At 41.9% G+C, this 27,684-nt stretch overlaps 1 protein-coding gene across 8 annotated transcripts in view; it reads right to left on the reverse strand.

Moving 5' to 3' along the window:
- Positions 1-27,684, reverse strand: part of DGKI (diacylglycerol kinase iota) — a 211,759-nt gene that overhangs the window by 161,180 nt on the left and 22,895 nt on the right. Inside the window, exon 1 of one of the 8 annotated variants that reach the window (XM_039570687.1) lies at positions 11,010-11,281. The exons of the other annotated variants lie outside the window; for them this stretch is intronic. Within the exon in view, the coding sequence (XP_039426621.1) occupies positions 11,010-11,098 (89 nt within the window). The 5' untranslated portion in view covers positions 11,099-11,281. Of the gene's footprint in view, positions 1-11,009; positions 11,282-27,684 lie in introns of those variants that run through there. 8 annotated transcript variants of the gene reach the window in all.

Below are 27,684 nucleotides of genomic sequence, written 5' to 3' on the forward strand. Positions count from 1 at the left end.
CACCAAGTGAAGGGGGGATGTTCCGAGTCCAACAATCCTGGTCTGGACAGATGGTGGGAAACCACTTGTTCCAGTGTAGAAAAGTCAGCCTTGGATCTCACAGAGAGTGGAGACAGCAGTTTTCCCCCAACACACTAGTCCCAGAAAATTATGTTTTCCATGGCCAAAGATAATTCTCAAAAGATCAGCCCAAGGGTGCAGAAGACCTAATTAAATCAGCAAAAAAACAGAGACAATACAGTCTGATCCCATGCACCTTAATGTTGGTAATTAATACACAGCTAAGAATTAATGCTGTTCTTCTGATATCTTGTTTTCTTCTCTCTCCCACATTTCTTCTCATAAGGTCTGTTTTGCCTACATTTTTGGGTTGGAGGGGCTTTTTTTTTTTTTGGAGGGGTTTGGGGTTTTTGTTTTTGTGGGTTGGTTTTTTCATGAGGAAAACAAAGCTTTTTTTCTTTCTAATTTGCAAGACAGTGAGATCTTTGAGATCAAAGGTAGGCTAAGCTACCTGAAAAAAAAATCATTTGGCTCAACATTTTTGTTTTCTTCAGGGAAGCTCTATACATCTTGTGCTAGCACTGAGGGCACCAGCTTGATTTCGACTTTAACTCCTGCTCCAGCCAGTCAGAGAAGATGCTCAAACAGAAAAATAATTTTAAAAGGAAGGAAAAAACAAAAATACTTTTGAACTGGAAACTCTAGCAAAGAGATGAGGTTTTACAATAAGTTTTTTTTTCTTTAAACCACATTACTCTTCCTTAATGTGAAAGGCAAACCTCAGAGGACTCATGGAGGGCACTGTGTACACATATATAAGAACTAGAAAGTATTCTTAATTGTTTTTCCTGGAAACTGTGCACCAGCTTCTGTAGAGAATCTCTTTTTGGCATGGATCTCTATGATGCCACATGCTGAAGGACAAGTGGATATATACTGAGCTTGCTAAAATCAATGGTACTGCCTTGCAGTTTTGGCCAAAAAAAAAAAAGCGAGTGCTGAATGTGTCACAAATCAGCTTTTATCTAGTATAAAACTGCAATGGCACAACAGAGCCACATCAGTGTGCAGTGGATAGCACCATTCTGTGCAACTCTGCAATGAGACTAGAGCATCAAGGAAGTGGAAAAAAAAGACAGCAAACCCAGCTTCCATTCCTGTTCTTTTGACCTTGCATACACATCAGAGGTCTGACAAATGCAACAATTTCCCTGTCTGGCAGCTCAGCAAAATTGCTTATTTCAGACTGAGCTTTATGAAGTTTGAAGGATTTTCCAAGCCTTCAACAGCAAAACTAGAAGCATGTGGGTAACATGGATTATTTCAAGCTTAGTGGACTTTCTCAGCAGTTCCTAACTGGTTTTAGACCATTAAAACACACATGAGGACAGCTACAATTTCAGCTTTCAGCGCAAATTAAAACAATTAAACATAACAGGAACCATCTGTAAAAAAATAGGCTCCAGAACAACAGCTTGAGGCAGAAGCAGATGTATGTATTTTAATGTGGAGTCTTGTAGATACATTTTAGATAACTGGCCCACAAAGAAATGTAGGCTCCCGACATAATAATTTATTGAGAGGAAAGGAATTAGGTTCTTCCAAGTAACATAGCAACTAAGTTGGCTAGTAGGGAGGTGCTAGGAGCGTGCAGCACGGGTGGTCTCTATTTCTGCTTAAAATTCACATGCAGTCCTGACACCTCAGTGACAGTAAGTGCCTCCATGTCTGTACCACCTTATGTGAATGGATCTCACATGGAGCCACTCAAAGAGAGCAGGATCCAGCAGTCCTGCTAGTAGGGGTTTTTGGATCAGTCTCAGTATCACATCAACAAGATGAGCTGTTCTTCAGACTCAATCTCCTATGCAAAGGGCAGTATAATCTCACCTCTGTCTACTGTAGACAGGCACAAAGACTAAGAGAACAACCTTATTGAGACAGACCAAATGTTTACCTAAGCCAGCAGCTTTTGCTCACACCAAATTAGTGATGGGTGTTAATAGAGAGAGCTTGAGAATGTCCAAAGGTATGTTGCCTTCCACATATCCATCCTACCTTTAGCAAAGCAAAACTTTGGTCTCCTTGGAACGGGCTGCATCCAATCCTCCCACTTCCTGTTCACCAGCGGATTCTCAGTGGTCATTTATTTGGACTTTTAAAACAGGTATGTTTGTCTCCATGACATTGCTTGGCAATGGAAACCACCACATAATATTGAATTGGAAGCAATCATTCCTCTCCTTTTAAACCTGTTTGACAAATTTATTTGCTGCTCCTTGGCTCTTACATCAGAGGAAAGACTAACTTAGTGTTCCCTACCTGCGTTCTGTTTGCTGTCCAAGCCATTCAAGCTGGTAAAACTTTTTCTACTCAGTCTTTTCCCAGCCATAAACTGTTCTATTTCACTGATTGAATTACTATTGCTCTATTTGAGCAGTAAGCAGAAATATTCACAGACTTATCTACAGTGACTACTAAATCTCTCTCCAAATGGGTAATAACTAATGCACAGTCCATCCTTGCCTGAGTTAACTGCAGTGTAGTGCAGATGGAGAAAAGTAGCCCTATCAACGCAGAATTGCAACCCCCATTTTATAGTCCATTCATTCACTACAATTGATCGATCCTCCTTCTACTCCACAGTTAATTCTCATTTTAAATAGCTTAGAGACAAGTTTCAGCACCCCATAGTTTATTTCCTCTTTCCAAACAATTTCCAGGAGCACATTTAGCAACAACTGTTCTAGCTCTGCATAAATCTCTGGTAACACCCCTCTAGACCAAAAACCACTCATGTCCAGTCTTTTTTAATCAGTTTTTAGACTAAGAATCTTCACTCCACAGAATGCAGTTCTGTTTCTTCTAGACTAAGAAAAATGCTGTTCAGAAAAATAAGAAAGTAGCAAATACAGAGACATTGTGTCAATTAGATCATAAAACAAACACAGCTTTGGCAGAGGAACCAGAAGCAGTGTGACTAAATACTGCCACTTCAAGCCCAACTTCAGCCTTGAGCAATCCAAACTCAATGCAAGCAAATCCCAGTCAGGCTTAGGGATTTGTCTGCATATCAATACTAAATCCAAATCCCTCAAGGATTCACAGTTATCTCAAAGCTCACATGTATGGGAAATAAAGCACTAGCCACTCATCCCTAAAGCCCTAACATACCACAGCTCACGCTCACTGGATGGTTATTGATGGTGCTAAGAAAGCAACTGTTAAAGGGCAATAGTTTGATCATTCCCAGAGCCTTTCTGGAGGTCGAGGTGGGTGGGAATGATGCCTTTGCCATATAAAAAGTAAATACCTTCCTTTCTTACTGATACAGCTCAAATTCTGTATAAAACATGGAAGTACCAGGCATTGCCCAAATTTTTTGCTGCGTCTATTTAGGTTAAACAGATTGAAGTATTTTTAGATTAAATGCAATCAAAGTGCGCCTCAATAGCTGCTTCCACCAGACTGGTAAAACATTTTGGTTGTCTTTCAGCTGCCAGATAACTCTGCATAATAACTATTACACACTAGTACTTCCCCAGTACTCTTACTTCCCCCTTACTCTTCCCCAGTAAGGCCAACATGCCCCAGGTGTCCCCAGAAACCTGTGAATAGCATCACAAATGAGAAGTGAAGGTGCTTAGAGCCTCTACAGCATAAGACTGGGTTGCTAAGGTGGATAGACACACTGTAGAGACTTAAATTTTTTTTGCCATTAGTGATCTTCCATGAGAAGCACTCACAATGGAGAAAAAAATCTGGGAATTCAGCTGCATGTATTTTTTTATTCCTGCAATTCCCTTCAGTTCACTGGGCTATGCAATCATTTTCTATACAGTCCAATAGCTCCATTTGTTTTCTCAGACTTCTTCCAATTTCAAGCCCTGTAGACTTCAGCTCTGCATTGTTTTAAGAGAAGCATTGTAAATCTCTTCAAATTCACATGCATCTCTAAATTAAAGTGCCCTTCTGAAGCCTTTCTTACCCTTTCCCCTTAAAAGCATCAAGAACCCTGACCTAAGAGGAAGAGTATAATTACGGTTGTGTGCCAGTAATTTTGTTAATAGAAAGGACAATGCAGACTGAAATTTGTTTTTCATAGAAAAGTACTTAAACAGCAATGCCAAATAGCTAGAAAACAAAGGAAGAGGTGCCACTCCTATGGATCAAAGGCAAAAATCTTTGCTAGCACATTTTTTTCTAGTGCAAGCAACACAGACATGAAACAAGTAAAATTCAGAAAGAGGTCCAAATACATGCCAAATAAATTATAGGAGAACTAAGCCTCGTATTGACCAGGACCAAGAAGTGCTGAGCTGTCACTGAAGCCCAGACCATTTGAATTTGTTTTGTGTTTAGGAACACCAGCGCTGACATCAGCAGAAACATTTTCAGAAAACCATTTCCTTCCCACATAAGGAATGGCAGAAGAGGATGCAACCCAGAAAAATGTCAGTATAGATCAATTCAAGGGTTTATTGACCTTATAATGACAGCAGTTTTGTCTTTTCCATAGGACGTAATCCTAAACTGCTCAAAGTTCCAACTGTTTGTGTAATGCTCTTTATACGCCGTACAGGATAGAGCCATGTTTTTACAGCTTCACCAAAATAGGAACTGACCCCTAACATAGATGACCACCTAAACAGGAATTAGGAAAGGATCAATTTGTTTCTTACTAATAGTAGACCTCTTTCATGGAAGAGGCATCCCAGCAAAAAGTCTGTTGGCACGGGGTAATTTAAACGAAGGCCTGAAGAGGAAAAAAAAAAAGCAACTCTTGAATAATACCACTATGCTAAACTTTTTACATGGCAATTTTCTCACTTAAAACATCCTGCAGAGATGTCCATATTAGCTAAAGCAACTATGAAGAAAGGTCATCTGCTTATTTTGCTTTGAAGGAAATAAGATTCACCTGAAAACGTACACAGGCATGTACAGCAAAGGGAACTGTCAGGAAGCCCTTATATACTGGTCTGAGTCAGCCTCCTTGTCTGTCAAGAGAAGAGGAACCTCAGGGGGCTGCAGTTACATGCCTGGATCCAAAAGCCTCCCTGAGAGAGAGCAGTGAATTGCCAATATTGCTAGTGAGACACCAAACCCATCCTTTTGAATAACAAGAGCTTCCACAGCTCCTCATGTTGCTCACCTCCCTGCCTTAACTCCTTCCAGCTCGGCCAATGCAAGTTAATTCCCAGCCTCATTTCAGGGAAGGCAAGAGAGATACTACAGTTCCATAACCATTTTCTCTTTGGGCAGAGATTTTTGCCATCAGGAACTGCTGAGTGCTTTTAGTTCTAATTTGTAGTAGCCACACTCATTCCGACACCACTTGCTGAATACAATGATGTGAGATGGGTCCCTGCTGAAAGCAAAATCTCAGACCTTGATGGAGAATAACAGCTCTAACCCTGCATCCCAGTTTTTCCAAAACATCCATGTGACTGGCTATTTCCTTCCCATGAAGGGGCATAAATCCCAACCTAAAACTCTTTAAAGGGTTAAATTTACCAGTCCCTGAAGTCTTTCCAAGTCCCCACACCTCTGATGCTTTTTATAAGGACAGTCTTCAGTTTCAAAATAATCTTTTCAAACCTGATCTAAAACAGCAGTTTCCCACTTGAACACAGAGCTGTGTGAGCTGCTCTCTGTTCCTCACAATTGCCCACAGGCTCACCAGAAAAGAGAGAAGTAACAATATATGGCAATTCAAATACTTTCTTTAGAACAACATAACAAATAAAGACCTTCGGCAGTAAGAGCACTTTGCTCCTCGTAGGAGCTCCTCTCCAAGCAAAGGACTCCAGTGATTCCTTCACAATTCACAATGATTAGACCAACATTTTCTATCTTGAAGCTGAGGGAAAACCTTGAATTAAGGGAATTTCAGTAAATATGGAAACACCTGGTGAGTTTCATTTAAGATCTGTGCAGGCAAGGCAAGAGTAGGAGTTGGGCAAAGATTTCTTACCTCAGTGCTGCTTTTGATTAATTACAGTGAAATTGCACTCTTTTATCAACTATTGAAAGCAGAATAAGGTTATTACAGGAGAGACTGATCCCTGAGAAAATACAGAAGACATGGATGAACCCAGTTACCCACTTAAATTTCTACTTAGCCTCCACTGTATTTCTCAGAAGACCCCTCTTCTTTTTTTCCCCCCTCTTTCTTTTCCAGCTGCAGTAATGTTCTGTTTAGACATCCTCACTGAAATATCCACAGTGACTTTTACTCCTTAGAGAACTCCACGGCTCCAGAGCACATCACTCTCTGTGAATTTAGGCCATTTTTGCCAGCATGCATTACTTGACATTTAAAGTGTCGCCATGATACAAAGCTCCTGGCACACCAAAATCTACTTGGAGATTTTTGTCGTCCTTTACAGTCTCTACCAAACGTTTTCTCCTCTCCTTTTTTTCCAAACATGAATTTTCTGCAAATGAAAATTTGACTGTTGACAGGCCTGTGAAATACTTTGCCTCTCCAAAGAGCATACAGGTTCACAAACAGATGGAAATTTATACATTCAGCTTTATTTCAATGTGTCGATACCATCATATAAAGGGATCACCCACCCTAAAGTTAGTGGATGCTTAGGGTCTAAAGCCCATGGAGTTCTTCATCTCCCTTGTTCAGATGCCCCTTGAATTGCCATTTAACATCAGTGCTGAGAGCAGGAGGTTGCAGCTGTGAACTACAGAGATGCTTCCAGACACACATATATGCCTACAAGTGTTTGCAGCATTTGGAATAGGCACCGATACTCAACAGGAGTTTTAAGAGAACATGTCCTAGCTGTATTTGTCTTTGAAGATTTGGTTGCATCAGGGGTTTTTCAAGGCTATTGAAGTATTAGGAATATTTGATGAAGCAACCTACTGCATGCAGATTTCCCAGAAAGGAAAGAATAAAGATACACTGATGAGCTGTGTTTATCCACCTCCAGGGTGAGATATAAAATATATGAACTGCTTCAGACCAAAACAAACAGGAATTTAAGAACCCACTGACTAAAATTATAGGACAGAGATGAGAGCTGGCAGAAGCTATACTCACTTCTTAATTATTATCGTCAGCATTTCATAATACATATTCCAAATTCTGACAGAACTTAGTTAAAAAGTCTTCTGAAAAACCAAGTTACTCAGGTCAACTAAGCTGGACTGCCCTTATTCTGTGTTCATATGTAGTCCTATGTCTGTGCAACTTCATATCTGCAAAGTCTAACTGATGTAAGATTCCACCTGCGGAGTGAAATGGTGATTTGACCCCAGACTCACACACTGCCCTGTGCTATCCCGAGATTCTCCTTCAGTTCCCCTGCAGTGACCAGGCAGCTTGCCCATTCCCTGATTTCCAGCACCTTGCTGCTCCAGTCTGGAGGCAGATCCCACACTGGTACTTTGTCAATTGTCACGAACAGCTGTTGATTTTTCAGGATATATCACGTGTCCTCATCAGTACCACTGTTATTTCACACTTTATTCCCTGCAGTAATCCAAGATGAGTGCCATCCGGTCTAGGTGATCTAACCTCTCATTCTTTTGTTGCTTTATATAAAATAGACACTAGCAGACCAGAAATCCAGAGTACTGAGGGTAAGCAGTATGGAATAATCTTTTGTTCCTGATGTAAAAATCTTGAATTCGCTTGCAACAAATGTTTCCATATGAGGTTAACTTGATTTTAAGTTTAATCACATTGCCAAACAGATGTTTGCCTCTAGATCACCACAAACACACAAATGGGAGCTTGCCACCCTGAATCTGACCATAGCCTACTGCTGTCTGAAAATTCTGAAACAGACTTAAACTGCCATTTTCATAGATTAAAGATTCACATCAGTCTTCCAGCTTCTTCACTGGTATTTCTGATCACTACAAACAGTAGCACAAATTCACATTTTAGGCAACCAAATACTAGCTCAGCTATTGCTGCTCTTACATTCAAGGAGCTGTGGCAGATTAGACATTCAGTTACGGACCAAGTGGAGAAAAATGCCTTCCAATTGCCTATATAGGTGCAGTTAATAATTTGACCTGTGATTTTACCTTTGATCAGAGGAGACTAAACTTGTCAAAGCTATTCAGCCTAAAAACAGTTCATGAAATATTGGGCAGATTTAACATATATATATATATATATATATATATATGCATATTAGAGATGAGGAAACAAGCAAGCATATGTTATGTCTGCCATTTCCAAAGTAAGGGAAATGAAAATGTCACTCCCTATTATTTACATTTTTAAAGTTAATTTGAAGTAAATAGTTGAACAAATAAACAAACATGAAAAGCACATTTTCAAAAATGGCCTTGCACCCAGGCTCAGCAAATTAGCTTATTGGTCTCAGCATGGGCATCCAACATGATTCTTTTTTTTTTTTAAGTAAAGAAAAAAAGCAATCTACCACATTTTAAGTTTTTTGCACATTCAGAAATTACATTATTTTTCCAATAACAAAGTTAATAAATGTAGAAAGGCATTTCTCTCCACAGAGAATAACACATCTAGCTAGAGTCTTCCAAACAGGTGATACAGGTAACACAATCAAAAATATTCCGAACTGCCAGATCCAGGAGCACGTTCAGCATCCTCCTTCATCCATTTTTTTCAACACTTACTCCCAATGTTATTAGAGGAGACAGGATCTTGGCTCCTTTTTTATTTGTTTGCACTTTTTTTTTTAGGGTTTCAATTCATCAATAGTGCTGGATAAGCTTGACTGCAAGGAGCTGACTAAAGAGTCTTCTGAACGCCACTGCTCTTCTTACATGCATTAAATTTTTCTGGAAACTGAACTTCAAAATGCCTGGATTTAGTTCAAACATTCAGGTTTTTCCAGGGATTCATTTGGAATTTTCCAAGCTTTCAACTGCAAGATCAGTCTGCACCTCCCATGAGGACCAGCTGGGCTCCTTGCAGCTTGGCTGGAGGCACAAGGGGAGTACCCATGCCCAAGGGAATTCCCCATCCCTCCCTGCAGTAGGTCTGTCAAAACCTCAAGGGAAGGCTGGAAAAGGTCTATGCTTATGAGACACAGTTGCCATACTGAGACAGAATGGTAGAGGCACAGAAGCAGAGAAATAGAGCTGAAAAACAACAAATCACTAAACTTTCTAGTACTGAAGGGAGCGAGAGTTTTCTAATTCCTTAGAGATGTTTCAGCAGTGAAAAGAGCTTTTGTTTTTATCTTAGACAACCAATACACATCAGGATTAATTAGCAGTCATCAGAAGATATTTTCCAATGAAAAATAAACCAACTAGGAAAAATAGGACCTTCTGAATACTTTGAATTCAAAATGAAGCACAATTCTCACACACACAATTCTCATTACTGTTTTTTTCCATTGCCTTGGAGATACATATTTCACTGAAAAATTACAATGTTCTAACAAAAGAGTGTGACTTCAGAAGCCCAGTTCCTCCATGGGCACACTGCTATTTTCACTACACAGACAAGTGCAAAATGTGAAGAACAACATCCTCTAAACGAAACCAGAGCATCACACCTCTGCCAGTTCCACTATTAGTTTGTTCTGGAGAACCCACTTTCAAAATTAACCTAAAGCTTGCAACTGTCTTGTGAACAGGAAATGATCCCACACAAAAGCTGAAACTTGGGTTAGAAGATAAGTTCTTTAATCAATTGCTTGAAGTATTCTGTCTTAGTCAGATCAATATTAAATTGCTAGTTGGAGGTAGAGAATTATTCCATTACCTCTTTTGGAAGTGCAGAAAATTGCTTTAATTTGTCAATGGGAAAGGGAGAGAAGTTTTCAGGCTTCATCAATAGACATCAATACAGTCTCAGTTTAACGCTTTCTTTGAATACCTCCGCAAGTAATCTCACAATCAAAAACATCTTTTTTTCTGTTATAAGAAAAATAAAATGCACTTAGTAAAGATTGCTGATAAACTAGATTTGTATCGAAATCTACCTCAAATTAATTGAATAAAGTTCTTTTGCTTTCTTAATTGATTATCTTTATTCAGTATAAAACTGTTTCTCCTTTTTTTTTTTTTTTTAATTTTGCTTTCAGTATTTTGATGAAATGAAGGAAAACTGAACAGGAGGATTCCTTTGGTCCAAGCTCAGTGGGATGCTCACAGGGGGAGATAACATCCTGCAATTAGTGTGTGCCTGGAAAATGAGGCAGAGGGTTTACAAAGGCAAGTGGAGGGGCGAAAAAAAATACAACCACAAAGTAAAGCAGATCTTCACTGGAATCAATGGGAGCTTTGAGCCGCATCTAAAGTCCCCTACAGATGATGGCAGCCCTGCATCAAAGCCTCTGCATTACATGGCAGAGCTCTGCTCAGCTTTGCAGGGAAGCTGAATTCCTCCTCCCTTGCTTGGCAGAGGTAGAGACCCCTTTCCCAAGACTGTGTTAACTTTTGAAGGCAGCACTATTCCTTCCTCCTCAGCCATGATAAATGGAGACAATGGAGACTCTTTCAAAGGGGGAGGAAAGGGTTATGCTTGAGCACTCAGGAGGTAGAAGTCCCAACACTCAGGTGCAATAACCACCCAGCAGTAGAAAGAGAGACTGTATGCCAGAAGTTAATCCAGGCACCCATTACCATAGCCCAGAAAAATGGCATAACAGATCATTTCAAGTAAAACAACTGGTTTTTCTGAATGCATACTTCTCCCTCCCTCACCATCATTCCCAAAGCCCCTCTTCTCTTCCCATCTCAGTTCTCAAGCCGTTTTCCACAGAAATGAAATGTGCACAGTACTGAACGCCACGAGCAAACGTGATCCAGTACAATCAGTGAACTGTGCTGAGTACAGTTCATCTAAAAACACCAGCAGATACACCACAGCATCACGTGTCATGAGGACTGTCATTCCTCATGGGTTAGAGAAAGCAGTCCAGAAATCTTGAAACACCTTCAGTGCTTGTGGACAAGATTGGCCATTATGTCACTAAGCATTATGTCATGAAGGTTTTCAAGCTTAAAATTCAACAGTTCCTGCAAGAAGCACTTACCAGCTATCCAAGGAGCCTGACACAGACATTTTACACCTGTTCTGTTTCCTGCTGCTTTTGCAAAAGAAATCCATGTATCTCACACTCATAACTTCCAGGAGAAGTTAAAAAAAAAATCTCCAAGTCCAGCACCCCAGATAACCAGGCTGGGTAGAAAACAGAGAAGTGCCTCCCACCAGTGTGTCAAACTGAATCAGGGAAATCTAAAGCAGGAGGAAGAAAAGAGGTAATATCACCAAAGGCCAATTCCTAGAAGAGAAATGTTGCTCGTGAGCTGATCAGTGTGAGTCTGCTGAAATGATGTATGGCTAGGTGGGGAGGGCATGTGTGCACACACATGCACACAAACGTCAGCCCCTTCCTTGGAAGTGGATTAGGTGGCAGATGGTGTCAGAACCTGAGCTGCTGTCAAGAGCAGAGTTCACACTGTCCTGCTCTCCTGTGCTTAGAGATGAAAGCAGCAAAGACAAGCCATTTTAAAAAAGGCTGATAAATAGCTGACAATCAGCTTTGTCATTGGCAGCGAGTGGAACGACATCCCTTCACTTCCTCCCTTCTCCCTCCAGAGCCCTTACAGGCAAAATTCTCTCTGAAATGGAGACAAAAGAGGAAACAAACGTGTGTGTGCAATCTCCCAGCGTGAGAAATACCAGAGGCTCAGTTTTTTCACAGGGAAACTAGAACCTGCTATTACCAACTCAAATATCAGAACCCAGGACAGAGTGGGGGGAAGCTAAATGCTCAGCTTAAGATCTATTAAAAGCAAAGTGAGTAGGGGAGAAAGAAAAAGAAAAAAAGAACACAAAAAAATAAGGAAGAAAAAACCCACTGCCCTTGATTGCCAACACAATGATAATAAATGAGGGAAATAATGCTTGGGAGGGCCATACCAGCAGTCATAATGACTTCGTGCAGGCACCCCTGTTACTACTAATTATTACAGATAATAAGGGTTTTCAGGCTGAGCAAAGGGATTTTTTTCAGTTCTTAAAACCTCATTCCCCCTGTCCTGTCACCTACCTCCCCCTTTTCCTCTTGCCTCTGAGCACCTGCTTTACATAGCTTTCCTTGTATTATCATTAGCTTCATGGATAATTGATAGCTGTGCTCACCCAGCTGATGCTAAGAAAAGAACGACAAGGTGGTTCAACACACACTTACTATAAATAGACACACAACATGGCCAGCGTTTGCCAACATCTGAGGATGCCTTCCCTCCTGGGTCCTAAAGTTAGCTGGTTTCTCAAAGTCAGGGAAGCAAAGGAAAGCAAGGTAAAATGCCTTCAACTAATTTTGCAGAGATTGAAGGGATAAAAATAAGAGTGGGGCTTTATATTTTTATGACATGCTAAAAATACCCACTTTATGAAACCTCCTGCATAGTTTGCAAACTGGAGTTTAAAAGCCTTTTCCCATATTTTTATGAAGCTCTAAATATTTAGCTGGTGGTGGGGTCTTGGTCAATAGGGCTGAAAAGAGTCAGGAGAAGATCTCTGCTGAGCACAGCACGTGGGAGCAAGGCAGGATAACACAAACCTCCCAGCTGCACTAAGCCCCAGGTAGCTCTACAACTCCCAAGTGCTCATGCTGCGAGCTCCGAGGGTGAAGGCTGTCAGTCCTGAGTGCAGGGGAATCACAGCCGCCTCTGCATGGCTGGCAGGAGGCTCAGGTTGCCTCAGGCACTGACTCAGCAGCAAAGCCTCAAGCCTCATCTCTGGTTGGTTCTGGACACTTCTAGGGCAACCTGCTGACCTATCCTTCACCAAACATGCCAGAGGTAGGCTTCCAGCTGGAAAATCCTTAGTCTAGCTTGGCCCATCACCAAAGGGGGTATGATAGTCCATGCAGTTCCCCTTTGGTCAACACCTGCTTGCTGTTGACCCTCCCCAGAATCCTTTCCAGTGCTGCAGTACAGAACTTACCTTTGCATAATTCACCCAGACTCCCAGCAGATTCACCCCCCTGCCCAGCTTACCCCACTTCCTGACCCTGCCTCTCAGTGCATTTTGTCCTCCTTTGACAAAAAGCTACCCCAACATGGTGTAGGCTCCAAAATCACCTGCTCCCAAACTGGAGCAGATGTTTATCTCTTTTTGTCTTAGTCATTATATTCAGGTGGACTTTGCAGATCAAGTCAATATTTTTTTCCTCCTAACATTTTTATTTCAGAAAATTCTTAGTGCCTTCCATCTACAAACACTAATATAGGCTCAGTTCTCACTCACTGTGAGCCAACTAAGCTTCATCACTGCAAATAAGACAAGGAGCAGTTTAAAATTTCTCCTGCTGAGAAAAGCAGCTGCAGGAAAGTATTTGCCCCAGCACATGCCAAGGTATCCGCACAGATTTTGTCCTTGCAGTACCCACCTCCCATTTCAGAGCTGATGATCTCATAGATGCCCTCAGGACTTTCTCATTTTCTTTCTGAAAGCCATTCAAGACTGCAGGAGTACAGCAGCATGAAAATAAACAACTGTTTGTCCTAATCCTCAATCAAACACCGAAAAAGAGAAAATCTAGCACCGTGTGTTCTCACCCACAGACAATGTCCAGTCACAATGCAAGAGCAGTATCTCAGACCTCTGGAAGGGAAAAAGGAGAGAACCTAAGCCAAGCCTCCACAGAGCTCTGTGACAGACAGGAGGCACACAGCAGGAACAGTGGTACAAAGCCACACAACTTTGAGGAGTGGGAGGAGGATTTTTTCTTAAAAAAGCTCCAGAGATCTGCATAAGGTAGAGGCCTCGTCTTAAGAAACTTGTAGCTTGAAGCTACCAAGAAAAGCTGCATCAGGAGCAAAGGGAAAAAACCTCCCTTTTATAAAATTGCTTACCTACTCAGTGCAGGAGGGCAAACACTCTATGGTTGAAACAAAGAATAAAAGCATTCAAACGGTTTTGCCTTTCACCAGCCAAAAAAGTACCCACTAAAATGGAAGCTTTAAATATTTAATGTCCAAAACAAACAAGAGAATTTACCCAAAACAAGACTGCTGGTTCAACACAAACCAGAAGCACTCACAATAAAGATGATAGAGATTTTACATGTAGCTGCATTAATACCAGTTGGGGACAGATAAAACCCACTCGCAGAAGAAAAGATTCAGGTTCCCTTTATGGTAGCAGAAAGACAGGGATCAGATGGAGAACAGCTGACCTTCCCCATCTTTGTTACACTTGCACAAAGCAGTTAACATCACCAAAGACAGTGGGAGACAGTTTAGCAGGGATCAGTCTTAGTCTCAATAGATTATGCTGTTATTTTGAGATTGTGTAAGAGAACAAATTAACCTTCTTTATAAATCTTGGCTTACTTTAATAGATTTAGTGGATGTCAGACTAGAAATAACACCTCTTGCATTCCTTTAATTTCTCTACTGATTGACCTCCTTACAATGAATATCCACTATTTGAGTACTGGCACTATTAAACCACACAGTCAAACCCTCAGCTACGTGACTGGTGTCTTGCTCACACACTTGTGACTAAAGCGATCAGCAGTGCCTTTCCTACAAGCTCACATTAGCAGAAACCTTGGAGATTTTCCCACCTTTCCTTTTAGCAGATGGCCCTGTGTATTTCCCTAAGATCACCTGGGCATTTTCACTACCAAATTCCCACTCCAGCAGGAATCCAGGAGCTTGGCAATGTCTGACATCTCACTTGATGGTTCCTCGCAGCACAGGAGAGTTTTTCAAGCACTGTGCTAGAGGGCTTGATTTTATTACAGGGATATGAGAGTTCCTTAAAAATTTAAATACAAGAAAATTCAGACTTTTTTGTTCCCCACAAACCCAGACTTTTCAATTATGGTTACCTGCAATTACAGGAACAGGACCCAATGATCAGCATAGTCCCATCCAATTCTTTATTGAACCCCACTTATTTTTGGTTTTACATGTCTAATGTTTTTCCCCCTATGCTTTCAAAAATTACATAAGAGTTGGGTTTCTTTGACAGGCACACGAGCCTGCACCCCTTCACACAGGCAGAAAAGCATTTTTCTGTAGATTAGCCAAAGATGTGATTGATTTCCACCTATGTTCAGCCCACCACTGAAATTCTGCATTTCAGATGCAACTTTAATATAGCAACCTATTTTACTTCAAATTGGGCTGAACACCCAGAAGTTACTACTAATGGAGAATTCTAGAGTAGTGTATACAGAGGAAACAGGAGTGGAAAGTCTCCAGATGAAATGAAAAAGTAATTTCCCAATGAAAACCTAAGTCAAAGGAGTGATGCTTATAAGGGTGACAATTGCAGAAGGAAATCTAATTGGAGATCAAGAGAGGCAAGGTGAGCTACCAGGTAGGCTGAAACTAAGCCTGGGAAAGTGAAGCCTTGCTTAGAAACATCATCATGCCAGTATTAAACTCCACACAAAGAGCTCAGCCTGACAGACTCTGTCTTACTGAAGATCCCTGAGGCTTCACTCCATCCACAATTTTCTCTGTTGATTCAATCTATCACTGTAAATGAAAAATGTATAAAAGGCCTGGTAGGGAGAGTGGTTGAATAGCTGCAATCCCCTCTAGAAGAATTCCTTCACGGTGCTTACAAATCAGAGCATGTGTTTGGCACTTCCCTCTCTCTGACAGAGTTCAGCCACAAATGAGTGCCTGGGGTAGGCATCCCAGCTTCCCTTAAAGTGCTGTTTTGCAGGCAGACCAGAACAAGGGAGAAATAGTGTGCCGCAGGCTGTGCTCATGAATTCATTCAGAGCACAAGATACTTGGAAATCTGGCTTAGAAGTGGTAGCATTCTAGGCACATCTCTTGCTGCAAGAACAAATCTTGTGGATTTGCAGGAAAATCCCATGCATCCTTCCTGGTTTTTGCCATTCCTGGCTGGGCAGCTCAAGCTAACAGGAATTTCCCTATAGCTCTGCCTGTCACAACTGGTTGTGGCTGTTCCAGGGCAGGGCAGATATGCAAGAGAATGACAGCAGTCTCCTTTTAAAGACAGTTCAGACATTGATCACAGGACAGTTTTGAGCATTATTTGCACTGAACAATTTCATCTGTCAGCCACTCAAGATACACATCTGCTTCTTGAGGACAGCATTTGCTCCTACCAGTAAAATAAAATCTTTATTATGCAAGTTACTCAAAAACAGGCATGCTACCCGGTGCTACATACATTAAGGGCACTCTCTGAACAGCAGGAAAGTTTTAGAAACTGGAATTAAAGTGCATCCTCACTCTAAATTTATGTAGCAAATATACAGGCAGAGGCAGTGTGGAGGGCATTTTTGTTAGCTCATCTAGACAGTCATACCCTGTAGCTGTGGAGATTTCATTTCCTTTGGCAAAGGCATTTGTGCCCTGGCTGCCCACTTCCATCAGTGGGAGATCAGGGGAAACACAAAGATAAGCTTATATGGGAGCTCACAGGAACCTGTGTGTCTGAGGGGCTTCTGAAGGTGCCATGTCTGCAAAGTAACACACTGTCACCCTTGGAGGTTCTTTCTTTTTTGCCTTTCTCCTTTTATTTTCTCACCTTTTCCTTTCTGTTTTTGTTTTATAGCTCTATGGGGTTTTTTTCTGAGGTTTTTGGTGTCTACTGCTCTCTCCATTCCCTGCACTCCTCCCCTTTAAAATTAATGCTCTCTCTCTCTTAAACCCTTTGCTTTCCCTAGGTAAAAGAACATTTTCTCCTCCTTTCTCTGCTCTCACCTTTTAGTATCCTTCCCCCACACCTCTCTAATTCAGAGCCTCGTTGCACTTATGCTCTTTGCTTACCTTCCTTCTTCCACCTTCTCCATTAAATCTCCTCCCTCCTATTGACTTACAAATCTCTACCTTCCTTGCCCCGTTCATTATCTCCACTAACCATTCCTTCCTTCCCCTTTTATCCTACTCAGTTCCTACTCCCCCACTTCATTCCTACCCACACAGCATCCATTGTGCCTTTCTCCTCCCGCCCCAGTTTCAAACCTCCTCATTATATTTCATTTTCCTGAATTCTATTCAGGTTCTTATATCAGCTTATCTCCCCTCATCTTGTCACTGCGTATTTCCCATATCCTAAACTTTTTCCTTCCTCATCCACAACAGTCATGGGATTGGTCCTCTTATTAACAGCTATGACCTAATGAAATTTTGGACATAAGTTTTTCTGATCAGAACTAAAGCCCCTTCATCCTCCTGTGCTATTTATCTGTCTATAAGCCCCACACACGTCTCTTTCCTGCTATATGCAGTCTTCTGTCACAAGTAGGGCAAATTCTCTCCTAACATGGAATGATTTAACCTAGGATAGCCAATGTTCATGGAACTGTATCACACCACTCAAATAGCAGCTCTTTCTGGCGGGACAAGTTCACAACTTGCTATTTACTCCATGAACACCAAAATTAGCCCGATTTCAGATTTCACCTGCAGATTGATTGACAGACTCTCTCACCCTTGCCAGCACAAGCTGTGCTTGTGCATGTTTGTGTGTGCACAGCCCAGGATGAGCAGGGAGCGCTTCCCTGTGTCCACTGCTCAGCAGTATCACAAGCTCTAATGGAAACTATGCCAACCACCAGATGCCAAAGGACAAGTACAATTCTTTCTCAATGTGAGATGTAGGGGATTTTTTTTAGACAGAAAGGTATTATTATAATAAGTTATTAAAAAAAAAACCAAGAAAGTGAGATCAACAGACAAAACTCTATTAAGAAAATCACTCAATCAACCTCCCAGGATCGGGTTTGATCCAGGAACCAGTCAGTAGGACCTTCAATACAAAGAATTGAGGTCGTATAAAGACATTTCTTTTCCATGCTGTGCCAAAGTAAAACTGAATCTCTACTTAACCTCCTTCATCCTCCTCTTACTCCCAGATTCAAATGACTACATGATTTGGCATTTTAAATCCAAATGAGAAAACCCCACTACCTGGTGAGAGACGTTGCTCTCAGCAGGAGGTCTGGCACCAAGCAGAGAACAAATACAAGCACCCAGGCTCTCGGAGCTACTACAACACTGGGGAAAATAATACTTTTTCTGAAAAGCCAAACAAAACTGACATTTTAAAGATTTCTGCTGCTTGTACATACACTTATCCTCTCTGACTTTGTTGAGATGGCATTGTCTGAAGGCCAGAGAATAAAGTTGCTCTGCAACCTTTCCCACATCTAGGAGAAGGGATGTGGCGCCTATGGCCTTGCAGAATAGGGGAGAGAGCTAGGTATCATATCCACAAACCTTAACTTGTGCTCCTTCTGCCCTTCCCACTCAGCTTCTAAGGTCCCTCCATCTTCGCCTCATCATCTGCCATCTCCCACTCTTCTCCTTCAGACTCCTCAGAGAAGGAACATGACAGGACTGTCAATAAAACAATTCCTGTTGACTTTAGGGCCTCACTCAACTAACATGGAGAACGTGTCCTCTGCCTCTGGTGCTGAGGACATTTTCATACATAAAAGTTGCTCTTCAGCAAATAAGCTGAGAATGCTGCTGCAGCTGGGTAAAGATCTTTTTAATCCAAAATGTTAGAACCTCATGCTTAACCATTCCATCATTCCCCCAACTCCTCCCCCAAATCCTTGAGGTGCTTCTGCTAGTAGCTAGTTGCCATAGGAACCTTAATCTTTATGTGTTTTGCTTGTTAAATAAACTAGCACCAGAACTCTCCTTTATGGGCTGCTCTGTCCTTCTCCTCCCTTTACCACTCCTTCCCTCTCTGAAGAAGAGATCAAAAAGATAATATGTCTGATAATCATCCTTTCCTCCTCTCTTCCTTTCTCCACAGGTCCTATGAGCTTTCCAAGTCCAATATCCATAATTTGGCAGAAATAGCCACTGTGATGCAGAGGGGTTCCTTAGGCCTGAGTGTTCTCCGGCTTTGTCAAGAGAGGAATCAGAGGCACAGCAGAGAGCACCAGGTAGGATAATGCAGCTTGAGACCCAAATGCCACAGTAACAGAGACACCTAATCCCAGCTACTTTAGATGAAGCTTTCCAACACTTCCCATGACAACTCCCTTCTCCTACAGTCCCTATTACCAGCCTTGTCCTACCTCACTATACATCAGCAACGCAATTTTAATGCCATTAGTGAGGGGAAAGCCCCGAAAAGATGTTTCAGAGATGAAAACTGAAAACAAAAAGCAAAGGAGACTAAATATACAAGAAAAACCAAAAAGACAAAATGTTTGCAGTGGCCTAGAGCTTTTTAACATGAAGTAAGTTAGTTTTTTCCTTTCTATGGACCAGAGATCTAGGCCAGAATTATGTAGGTCACAAGTAAACCTTGTTTCAGCTGGTCTCAAGCCAATACTCAGAAGGTGATAACTCCCACTCAGAGACACAATTTTTTTTCTTGATGTATTTTCTTGAAAGAGAGACAAAAAACTGAAGTGGCAAGAGATGCTGGGTGAAGGAATAAAGCCACATGGCTTTGTGTGCATGTGTAACTGTCTAACCATGCTTTCCATCTCCAGAGGAATATATATGTGTGTGTATATATATATATATATGGATTAAATGCAGAGATTCCGAAGTTGGTTTTCCCCTCATAATTTTTAGTACCACAAATATTCAGAGAAAGAGCAATGCTATCTCACTCATTTGCACGGAAGTAAATACTTAGAAAATTAATAGTGTCAAGATGGAAAAGAACAGGCAGAAGGGGATTTTCAAGAGGCTGAATTCCCACTGCATGCAACACCGAAGCAGGTTAGCAAACAAGGATCCTATTTACCTGAAATTAATAACTAGTTAATCCTTCATCCACACTACAACAAAATAACCTCACACCATAGCAGAAGCATCAGTTTCAGGATCATTTGGGCATACCCTGGGATGTGCAACAGCTGCTCACTGGCATATGAATCATGGTCCCCATGGAAGACTTTTCATTGCTCAGCCTGCCTCCAGTGAATAAAAGCACAATTCTGAAAGCAGTTGGACTTCTGATTTCTAGCTAATTCAAGGCTTGGGCTGGTCTGAGTTTAGCTGAAAGATCCAACAGCTCTGGCAAATAATTGCCAGAGAAACAGCTGCTCTTACAGTGTGGTTTACAATTAGTTGTCCTATAGCTGTACTTTGGTCATAGGTCCCCTGCTTGCCCACACACATGGATGCTCTTACACCTCTATTTCTCAGGAATGCAGCTAGGCTTCCCCCCAGACTCTTTCAGAAATATCCCTTCTTAAATTAGCAGCCCTAAATTTTAAGTGCAGAGTTCAGGCATAATTCAAATGAAGCTTCAAATATGCAACTTGGCTAACTTTACCCCCACTAGTCTATACTCTGCCAAACTATAATCTCTTATGATTTGGATCCTTCTGACATTCCCACTACTTCTTACTCTTTACAGGAGTGTTGGAAACAGCACTCAAGCAGCCATCTCTGGGAATATTTATCCATGTGTGGTCAGGCCCACAACTAGAAAAAAGAGACAAGTGAATAAAATAACATTGAGGTAAGCTAAGTTTCGTTCATGTTCTGGATGAAGGTGTTGCAAATTCCTACTTTAAATGAATCTGCCCCGTGTCAGAAGTCTCTTTTCTGTGATAAATGTGGTCCTTGTTCTTCATGAAAGCCATTTTTAAATTCAACCTAAGTTTCCTCTCTCCCTCTACTTTGCTTTTTTCATTTCTCTGCGGGGGCTGCTTTTTTTGAAGAGGTGCACATGGGAATCCCAAGCGGCTTTGCTACCCCGCCCCATCATATGTAAAGTATATTCCAGGCTGTCAGAGTGCACAGATCAGCAGTAGAGCATTGTGGGGGTTATTTCTTCTTCTTCAATCCCCATGAGTCTCCTACCTGCAGTTTTGCTCAGACATTCACAGCTGAACAAACTTAGAATGAAATTCAGTTGAAACTATTTCGGCTGAAGCCTCCTCTGAGTTTGTACCTGAACTACGAAGAGGTAGTCTAGGGGCCAAGGAGAAAACTGTCTAAGATTTATTCACTAAGTGTTAACCATTTCCTCTTTACATGAGATTAGACTGCCAGTCACTCAGAAGGTTTGCATGCCCTATTTTCACAAACTTCACAAGGTAAACACTGTAAAGGAATAGGAGGGCACTGCAAAGAGCTCAAAGGCTTCTTCACAAGAACTTGGCACAGCAGTTTTCATTCCTTTCCCCTCCACAGTTCAGCCCATGCAAAATTTCCAGTGTCCTCCTCAGTTTATGAATCCCTGCCACAACCCCCACTCACTCAGTGACTCAGACTTATTAAGATAACTTCTCTTTTTCTAGTTCCTCACCTCCAACACACTCAATGCATTAAGGCACATACTCCTGCACATATTTGAAATCCTCACCCAACCACCCTCTCTCATCCAACTTTCCTCCTACAGTTCTTGCACTCCCCCATCCTGGGATGACAGAGCCAGTCAAAACCCACCCAAGTGAGTTCAACTTTTACTTACACTTCTGGCTTCTCTCAAGCTTATTTTGAGCTGGTGCTTGAAGACACCAGGACAAGAAGGTCTAAAGTAGCTCTCTTCTTCCTCCAGCACAGCCTTTGGCAAAGGCAAGGTTTGCCATGTACAGAAGATCAGCCATGACCAGACACGTGGTGGGGAGAGGCCTTAGTGCTGCACTGCAGCTCAGTGCATTTGCTGCACAGGGGTCTGGCTCTGAGCCATATGCTGCATGCAGACCACAGCCATGGTGTGCCATGGGCTGGTTTAGGAACCTACTGGCTCCTTTGAATGGTGAAGTTTTGTCCCATGCAAGAAGAGAGATTTGTAGATCACTATTTACCCCTGCTTTAAGAGGTTTTGGGCAACAAAAGCTTCTCATCAGGTTTTAGGACCAGCAGGTACCCTAATATCCCACCAGACTATGGATGTGGTGCTTGGGTGGCCACTGGGCACAAAGCAGGAGGCTGAGGCAGGACAAGAAAGAGCCCTTCCAGCCCCCAGGTCCTGGTGCCTGTGCCAGCAGAGGAAGGACCATGAGCTGCAAAGCAACACTGGCACTGCAGGGGAAAGAAGGCTTTTGCTAAAGCTGGGGATTCGGTCAGATTGACACCTCTGCCTGCTGTACAGAGCTCCGCACATTCACTCATGCTCGCTTTTGTTCCCTTTTCATAACCAGCAACAGGTGGGGAGGAGTGGGATGTACATGCAGAAGGAGGATGCGTGGTGGGAGCAGAGAACATGTTCCTGACATTCAGGGATATGTGTAGGGAAAGCTGTCTGCCTCGATCAGAAAGGGACTGGGAAAGGCAAGGGGCCTGCTGAGCTGTGGGTCGCTAAGGTAGGAACAGGGACAGACTTCTAATTCTGGCAGCATCAGGTGGGAGTTAGGAAAATGGCTGAGGAGAAGGCTGAAGCAGAAGGAGTGCACGGATCAGATTAAATGAGGGAATCTGCATCCTTTGTACCAAATGTAGATGCTCTTAAAATAGTCTTCTGTCACACTTGTGTACTGATTAAGAAACAGTGCCCATTTCTGAAGCATACTTCTGTGTGTCTTCATTTCATATCCCCTGGCAAAATGCTAGAAACCCCTGGGGCTAGGCAAATGGCTTTGCTTTCTGTGCAGCAGTCTTTTGCTGTTGCCCTGATCCATACAACTGTAGTTCATGTGCACCACTTCTACTCAAACATTACAGTCTGCCCTGACAAAAGACTTCCAAGTCTAACCTATTTGGGATGTACTTAACCAAGTGACCCTGCTGGAGACCTAGGAGAACAATTAAATTGTGCCTCATCTTGGGTAAAATACCCTTCTGTAATTTCACTGCAACCCTTTCAAACACCTTCTCCCAGAGAACAGGTTTCTGATTTGCTTTCTGGATAACAGGAGTTGGATTCATTTTGTTCTTCACTCAGAGGCAGGCACACAGCATTTATCTTCTCAGTGTCCAAATTTGCAGCATAAGCCTCACACAAAAAACACCAGAGGGAAACAGAGCTAGGGAGAAGAGACATAAGAGAAAGGTTGCCCTCTTCACTTTTCCAGGGTTTTTTTATTGGCTGGAATTTTACACACTCTGGAAAGCTGCTGGATTATTTTACCCAAAGAGATATTTAGTCACCATAATTCTGAGTCTGGATAACTGGAGAGAAGAACCACACATTAGCTATTCAGAGAACAGTTGAGACATCAGCAGTAACAGAGAAGTAGCATATGATCCAAGACTCCTCATCTTTGAGCCTGAAGGTACCACTCCTGTGAGAGAAGGAGATATAATATCTGGACACATACTAACCTAGGCCTCTGGGATGAGCTGCCAATAAGTGCTTCAGCTCCTGATAATTATGGTGGTGTTTCTACAATGATGAGATGACTTCTCTGTGGAGAAGAGCTCTCATCAGGAAATTGGTTCTATTGCAATTAACATCTTTGAATATCCAAATTTAACATCCTCCTTGAGCCTTCTCCCTTATTTCAGGAAGTTTGTGATCAATCAAGTCCTGAAATAGAGCTGGAGATCTGGGATTCAGAGAAGGGGGAGGAGTTCTATGTTTGGGGGCAGGAGGATTAAGTACACCACAATTTCAAAATCAGCTGGTTGATGTCTTCAGCAGTGTTTCAACCTTCCATCCCTATATATATAATTTCCAAGAAAGCTGTTATCATCATCACCAGTATTTAGAGTCAGAATAGGTGACACAGCCATTTCCTTGCTTCAGTTCTTCTGGTTCAGCTGTAGAGCAGAGTCTGAGACACAGAAAGCCTGAAGACACAAACATCCTCTTCTGAAACAATTAATGCAGCGTGTCATAGAACACACCTTTCCTCTTCCCCTCCTTCGAAACACAAATTCATCAATTTTCACTTCCTGGGACTCTGTCACTCCATCAGTCCCCCCCTACTGCAGCTCCTCAGAGAGCTGAGGTAATGTGAATAGATGCCAAAGGAGAAAACTAAACAAAAACATCTTGCTGATCTTGCTCTGGACCACACTGCATCTGAAACACCCAGTACTTCCAGCAGCAGCCCTGCCATAACCCAACTCACAGGAAGAGGGCAAATTAGTATTTCTGACATACATCCTTTCAGGGGTGAAGGAAAACAGGTTTTCTATTTCTGGCACACTTAAAGAAAAGCATATAAGCCTAGCCACCAAAATGTTCCTCATTTTGTACCACAACAAGAAATCTGAACACTAGATGCACTCACTTTATAGCACTGTAAACAACTGGGGGGAAAGCAGCCATAAACAGCAAAGATTTACCAAAAATTTCACTGCTAGATAGCCATTAAATTTTAAAAATATATTCACAGTGAATACCATCAGAAGGCTAAATTTTAGGGCTCAAATTCATAACCATGAAATAAGAGAATTTTTAATATTGTAAAAGAAAATCAGACTACTTTTGCTGTATTATATTCAGTTATATAAAATCTGATATCCTGCTAGATAGTATTAGACCCTCCCCAACTTCCAAAATGTAAACACTGAAAGCTTACTACTTATCTGGGCAAATCACTATGACTAAGAGAAATTGTATTACATTCAATTAAATTGAAATAAAACATAGTACCTCTTTAGGTTCTCCAATGCCATCTCTTGCCAAAAATGACAAAAAAGACAAAAAAAAAAAAAAAAATCAATGAAACTTGAGAAATAGGTACAAGAGACACAAAATTAAAGTGCAGAGTCTTGGACCACAGCTGCAACAACTCATACAGTCATTTACACCTATTCAATAATCAAGAAAATATGCTTCAAAATCACATTTCGACAGTGGAGCCCAGTGTAGCCAGAGAAGAATCACAGGGAGTCACTTTGTCTGGTCCAATGGATACCAAATCAGACATGAGATGAGCAGAAGACAGAACAAATTAATCCTACAGGCTTTAATACTGAGTCCATCTTTGTTTTCAGTGCGGGATGCTGCTGAGACAGAGACAGGATAAAGGCCTGTTGAATGAAGTCTAAGAGTTAGAATAAGAGAAGTAGAAACTAGAGAGCTGATGGGTTAGAAAAACACTGCACAACATGAGGGCTCGACAGCTGAGAAAACAGTGCAGAGGGGTTTGCAATGTTCAGTGCCTTTTGTAGGGCTGCATCTTTCATAGGAGCAAGTGAGAGAAGATGATGAAGTTATAAACTAAGTAAGATTTATGAAGAGCTGCACACAATATTATGATTCATTAGTGAAATCTAGGAACTAATAATTGAGGTTCCCTTGTCCCAAATTATTCTGTATTTAATACACTCTGTACAGAGGCTGTTGCAAACACATCATCCTGTCTTCCAAATCACTGTGATTTGTGTGCATTCACACTGAGAAACATCTTGACCACCAAGAGTTACAAATACAATTGAGGGGTTCTGAAACTAGTAATTTTGCAGCTCTCAAAACCAGGTTAATTTCAACAAAAGAAAGCAGACAATAGGAAAGCCAACTCTTGGGGATCCCGTAAGAATTCCACTCCCTGGAAACCAAGGGGGGAATAACCAGTAGAGATGAGTGCTCAGTCTATCCACTCAAAGGGCCAGGCATAAAGGAAAGGTTGCTTGAGTGCCCTGGCACCCTGAAGGTGGCCCAGCTTTCTGTGCCTGCTGCCAGCGGGCTGGCAGCAGAGAGCGCCTGCCACATCCAGAACATCACACCCTGCCTGCAGGAGGAATAAAAACTGCACAGATCAGAAGCATTAAGCAAACTTTGTTCTGAGGGCAGGTCAAATTTCAGTCCTCTTACCCTTCACAAAACCCCTCTAAAATTCTTGCACTTCCAGGCCTGAATTCACAAGAAGTTATTAAAAGCATAATATCATTTAGAGTCTGCAAAGTCCTCTGTCACACTTCAAGTGTTCCACACCATACATCTAAAGCCACTTAGTTCTTGGTGACATTTAAGGAGAAAATTCCTCTTTAGCTCTCCACTCAAATTGCCACGACAGAAAGCAAAAAGGGTGAGCCCTTTAAAGAGCACCTTTGTTTCTCTACTACATGAGCTCGTTATTGTACACACACAAACATGCTGACACACACATTGCAGCTAACTTGGATCGTGTAGATGGCCCACACAGATATACATACACACTTGACAACCCAGACCACATAGATCTGTATGCACCAGCACATATAAACTTCCAACCTTCGTGTATTCCAAGGATGCTTGTCTTTCCACCGGTCCCACATTCCCGAAAATTTCTGCTGGCGCCTGCAACCAGCACCCAGTGTCTGACTTTCTTGTCAACTTCAGGAGCTGCCCAGCATGAAGACAAGAAAGCTGTAGATCCAGGGAGGCTTGAGGAGTACCCTGTGACTGCCCCAGGGTAGCCAAGTGATAAAAAGATGAGGGGGAGAAGGAGGGAAGAGGTGGTTCCTGAGAGACCACTGGAACAATTGTCATATGAGTAGGCTTCAGTTCCCTTCCCATTTTTTATATTTAGGTGAAAACATGAGTAGTTACTTATAAACCAGGGAGAAGAAAAAAAAAAAAAAAAAAACCTCCTTTGCTTATATTTTTCCATGGAGGACCTGACAATGTTTGAACATCAGGACAGCAAGTAAAAGCAGAGTAAGCAAAACCCATGCAATTTCCAGATCCTCCTGAAATTTTACTTCAAATCCAAGGATGAGCATCAAGAGTTAGAGCAGTAAATAAAGAATCCCTTGCTTTTGCTTCAAGTACTCAGGCTTGCTAAAAGCTCTGAGTGCTGTAGCCTTTTATAACAAGTAACAAAGCCAGGCAGAGCACATAATAACCCTTACCTTGTGATGCAGTATAATAATAACACATTACCACAGTTTGCCAGTACATCTTTATACATGAGTGAGAAGAAGCTACTGTGTTCTTTGTAGAAACATTTTGTCTGGCTATAAGGAAAGCTCCTCAAGTCAGAGTGGATTCCAGAACAAACTTACTTCATTTACGGTGCATGGCAATAGTCCTTCCATGCTAATAGCAACTCTCGTGCTCTTTTTCAATATGTTCTTTTTATTGGGATTTTGGATGGCTTTTTAGCTGGTTCATTTGCTATTTTGTGTCACACATCACCTGCTCTTCTCTGCTGGTGTTTTCCAGCTTTACAGCTGAAGATTATCCCTTTGGGCTGATCATCCTTTTTTCAAAAAGGCAATGCTGTGAAATAGAGGAAGCAGGTATAACAAGTCTGGAGAGGAAAAACCTTCCATAGATGTCTGCCATCTCTTCAATCTTTCCATTCTCCTTAACACCTGCTACCCTCCTACCAAAATGGCTGAGCTTCAGTGCACACACTAACAAGTCTCCTCCCCAAAAAGTGGTCACAGCATCCCACCTTCTGCAGCTCCCCTGGCTTCACCAGCCAAGGGCAATAACATCCTCCAATGCCTCAGCTCAAGTCCAGCTCCAAAGGCCTCCAAGCCAGCTCAGACAGCCAGCAGTTGAGTCTCTCTCCTTCCTGGGAATCCCATCACCCACATGTTCCCGTGTGCCTAGTGAATCAAGGGACTGACTGAACTGGGTTTGCATCCCTGATCTTCACCTTGAATAACTGTTTCCTCTGCTGTAAGTGGCCAGCTCAGGACACTGGGCATGGTACTCCCAAAGAAGCACCTTCAATTTAGTATGGTCTCATGACTTCTACTACTTTTAACACTTGCTATCATTTCTGCAGGGAGATAAGTAAATCCCCCATCTGCTCTCTCAGGGACAGAGAGAGACTCTTCTGAAATATTTCCATTCAGCATTTTTTCCGATCAACTTTTGAATGTTTTTCTTAAAACCGAAGCTGACTCATCCTCTTAAGCAAGATAGTCTGACTCATATTTAACACT

This window comes from Corvus cornix, chromosome 1A (genome assembly GCF_000738735.6).
Source record: "Corvus cornix cornix isolate S_Up_H32 chromosome 1A, ASM73873v5, whole genome shotgun sequence".
Classification (NCBI taxonomy): Eukaryota; Metazoa; Chordata; class Aves; order Passeriformes; family Corvidae; genus Corvus; species Corvus cornix.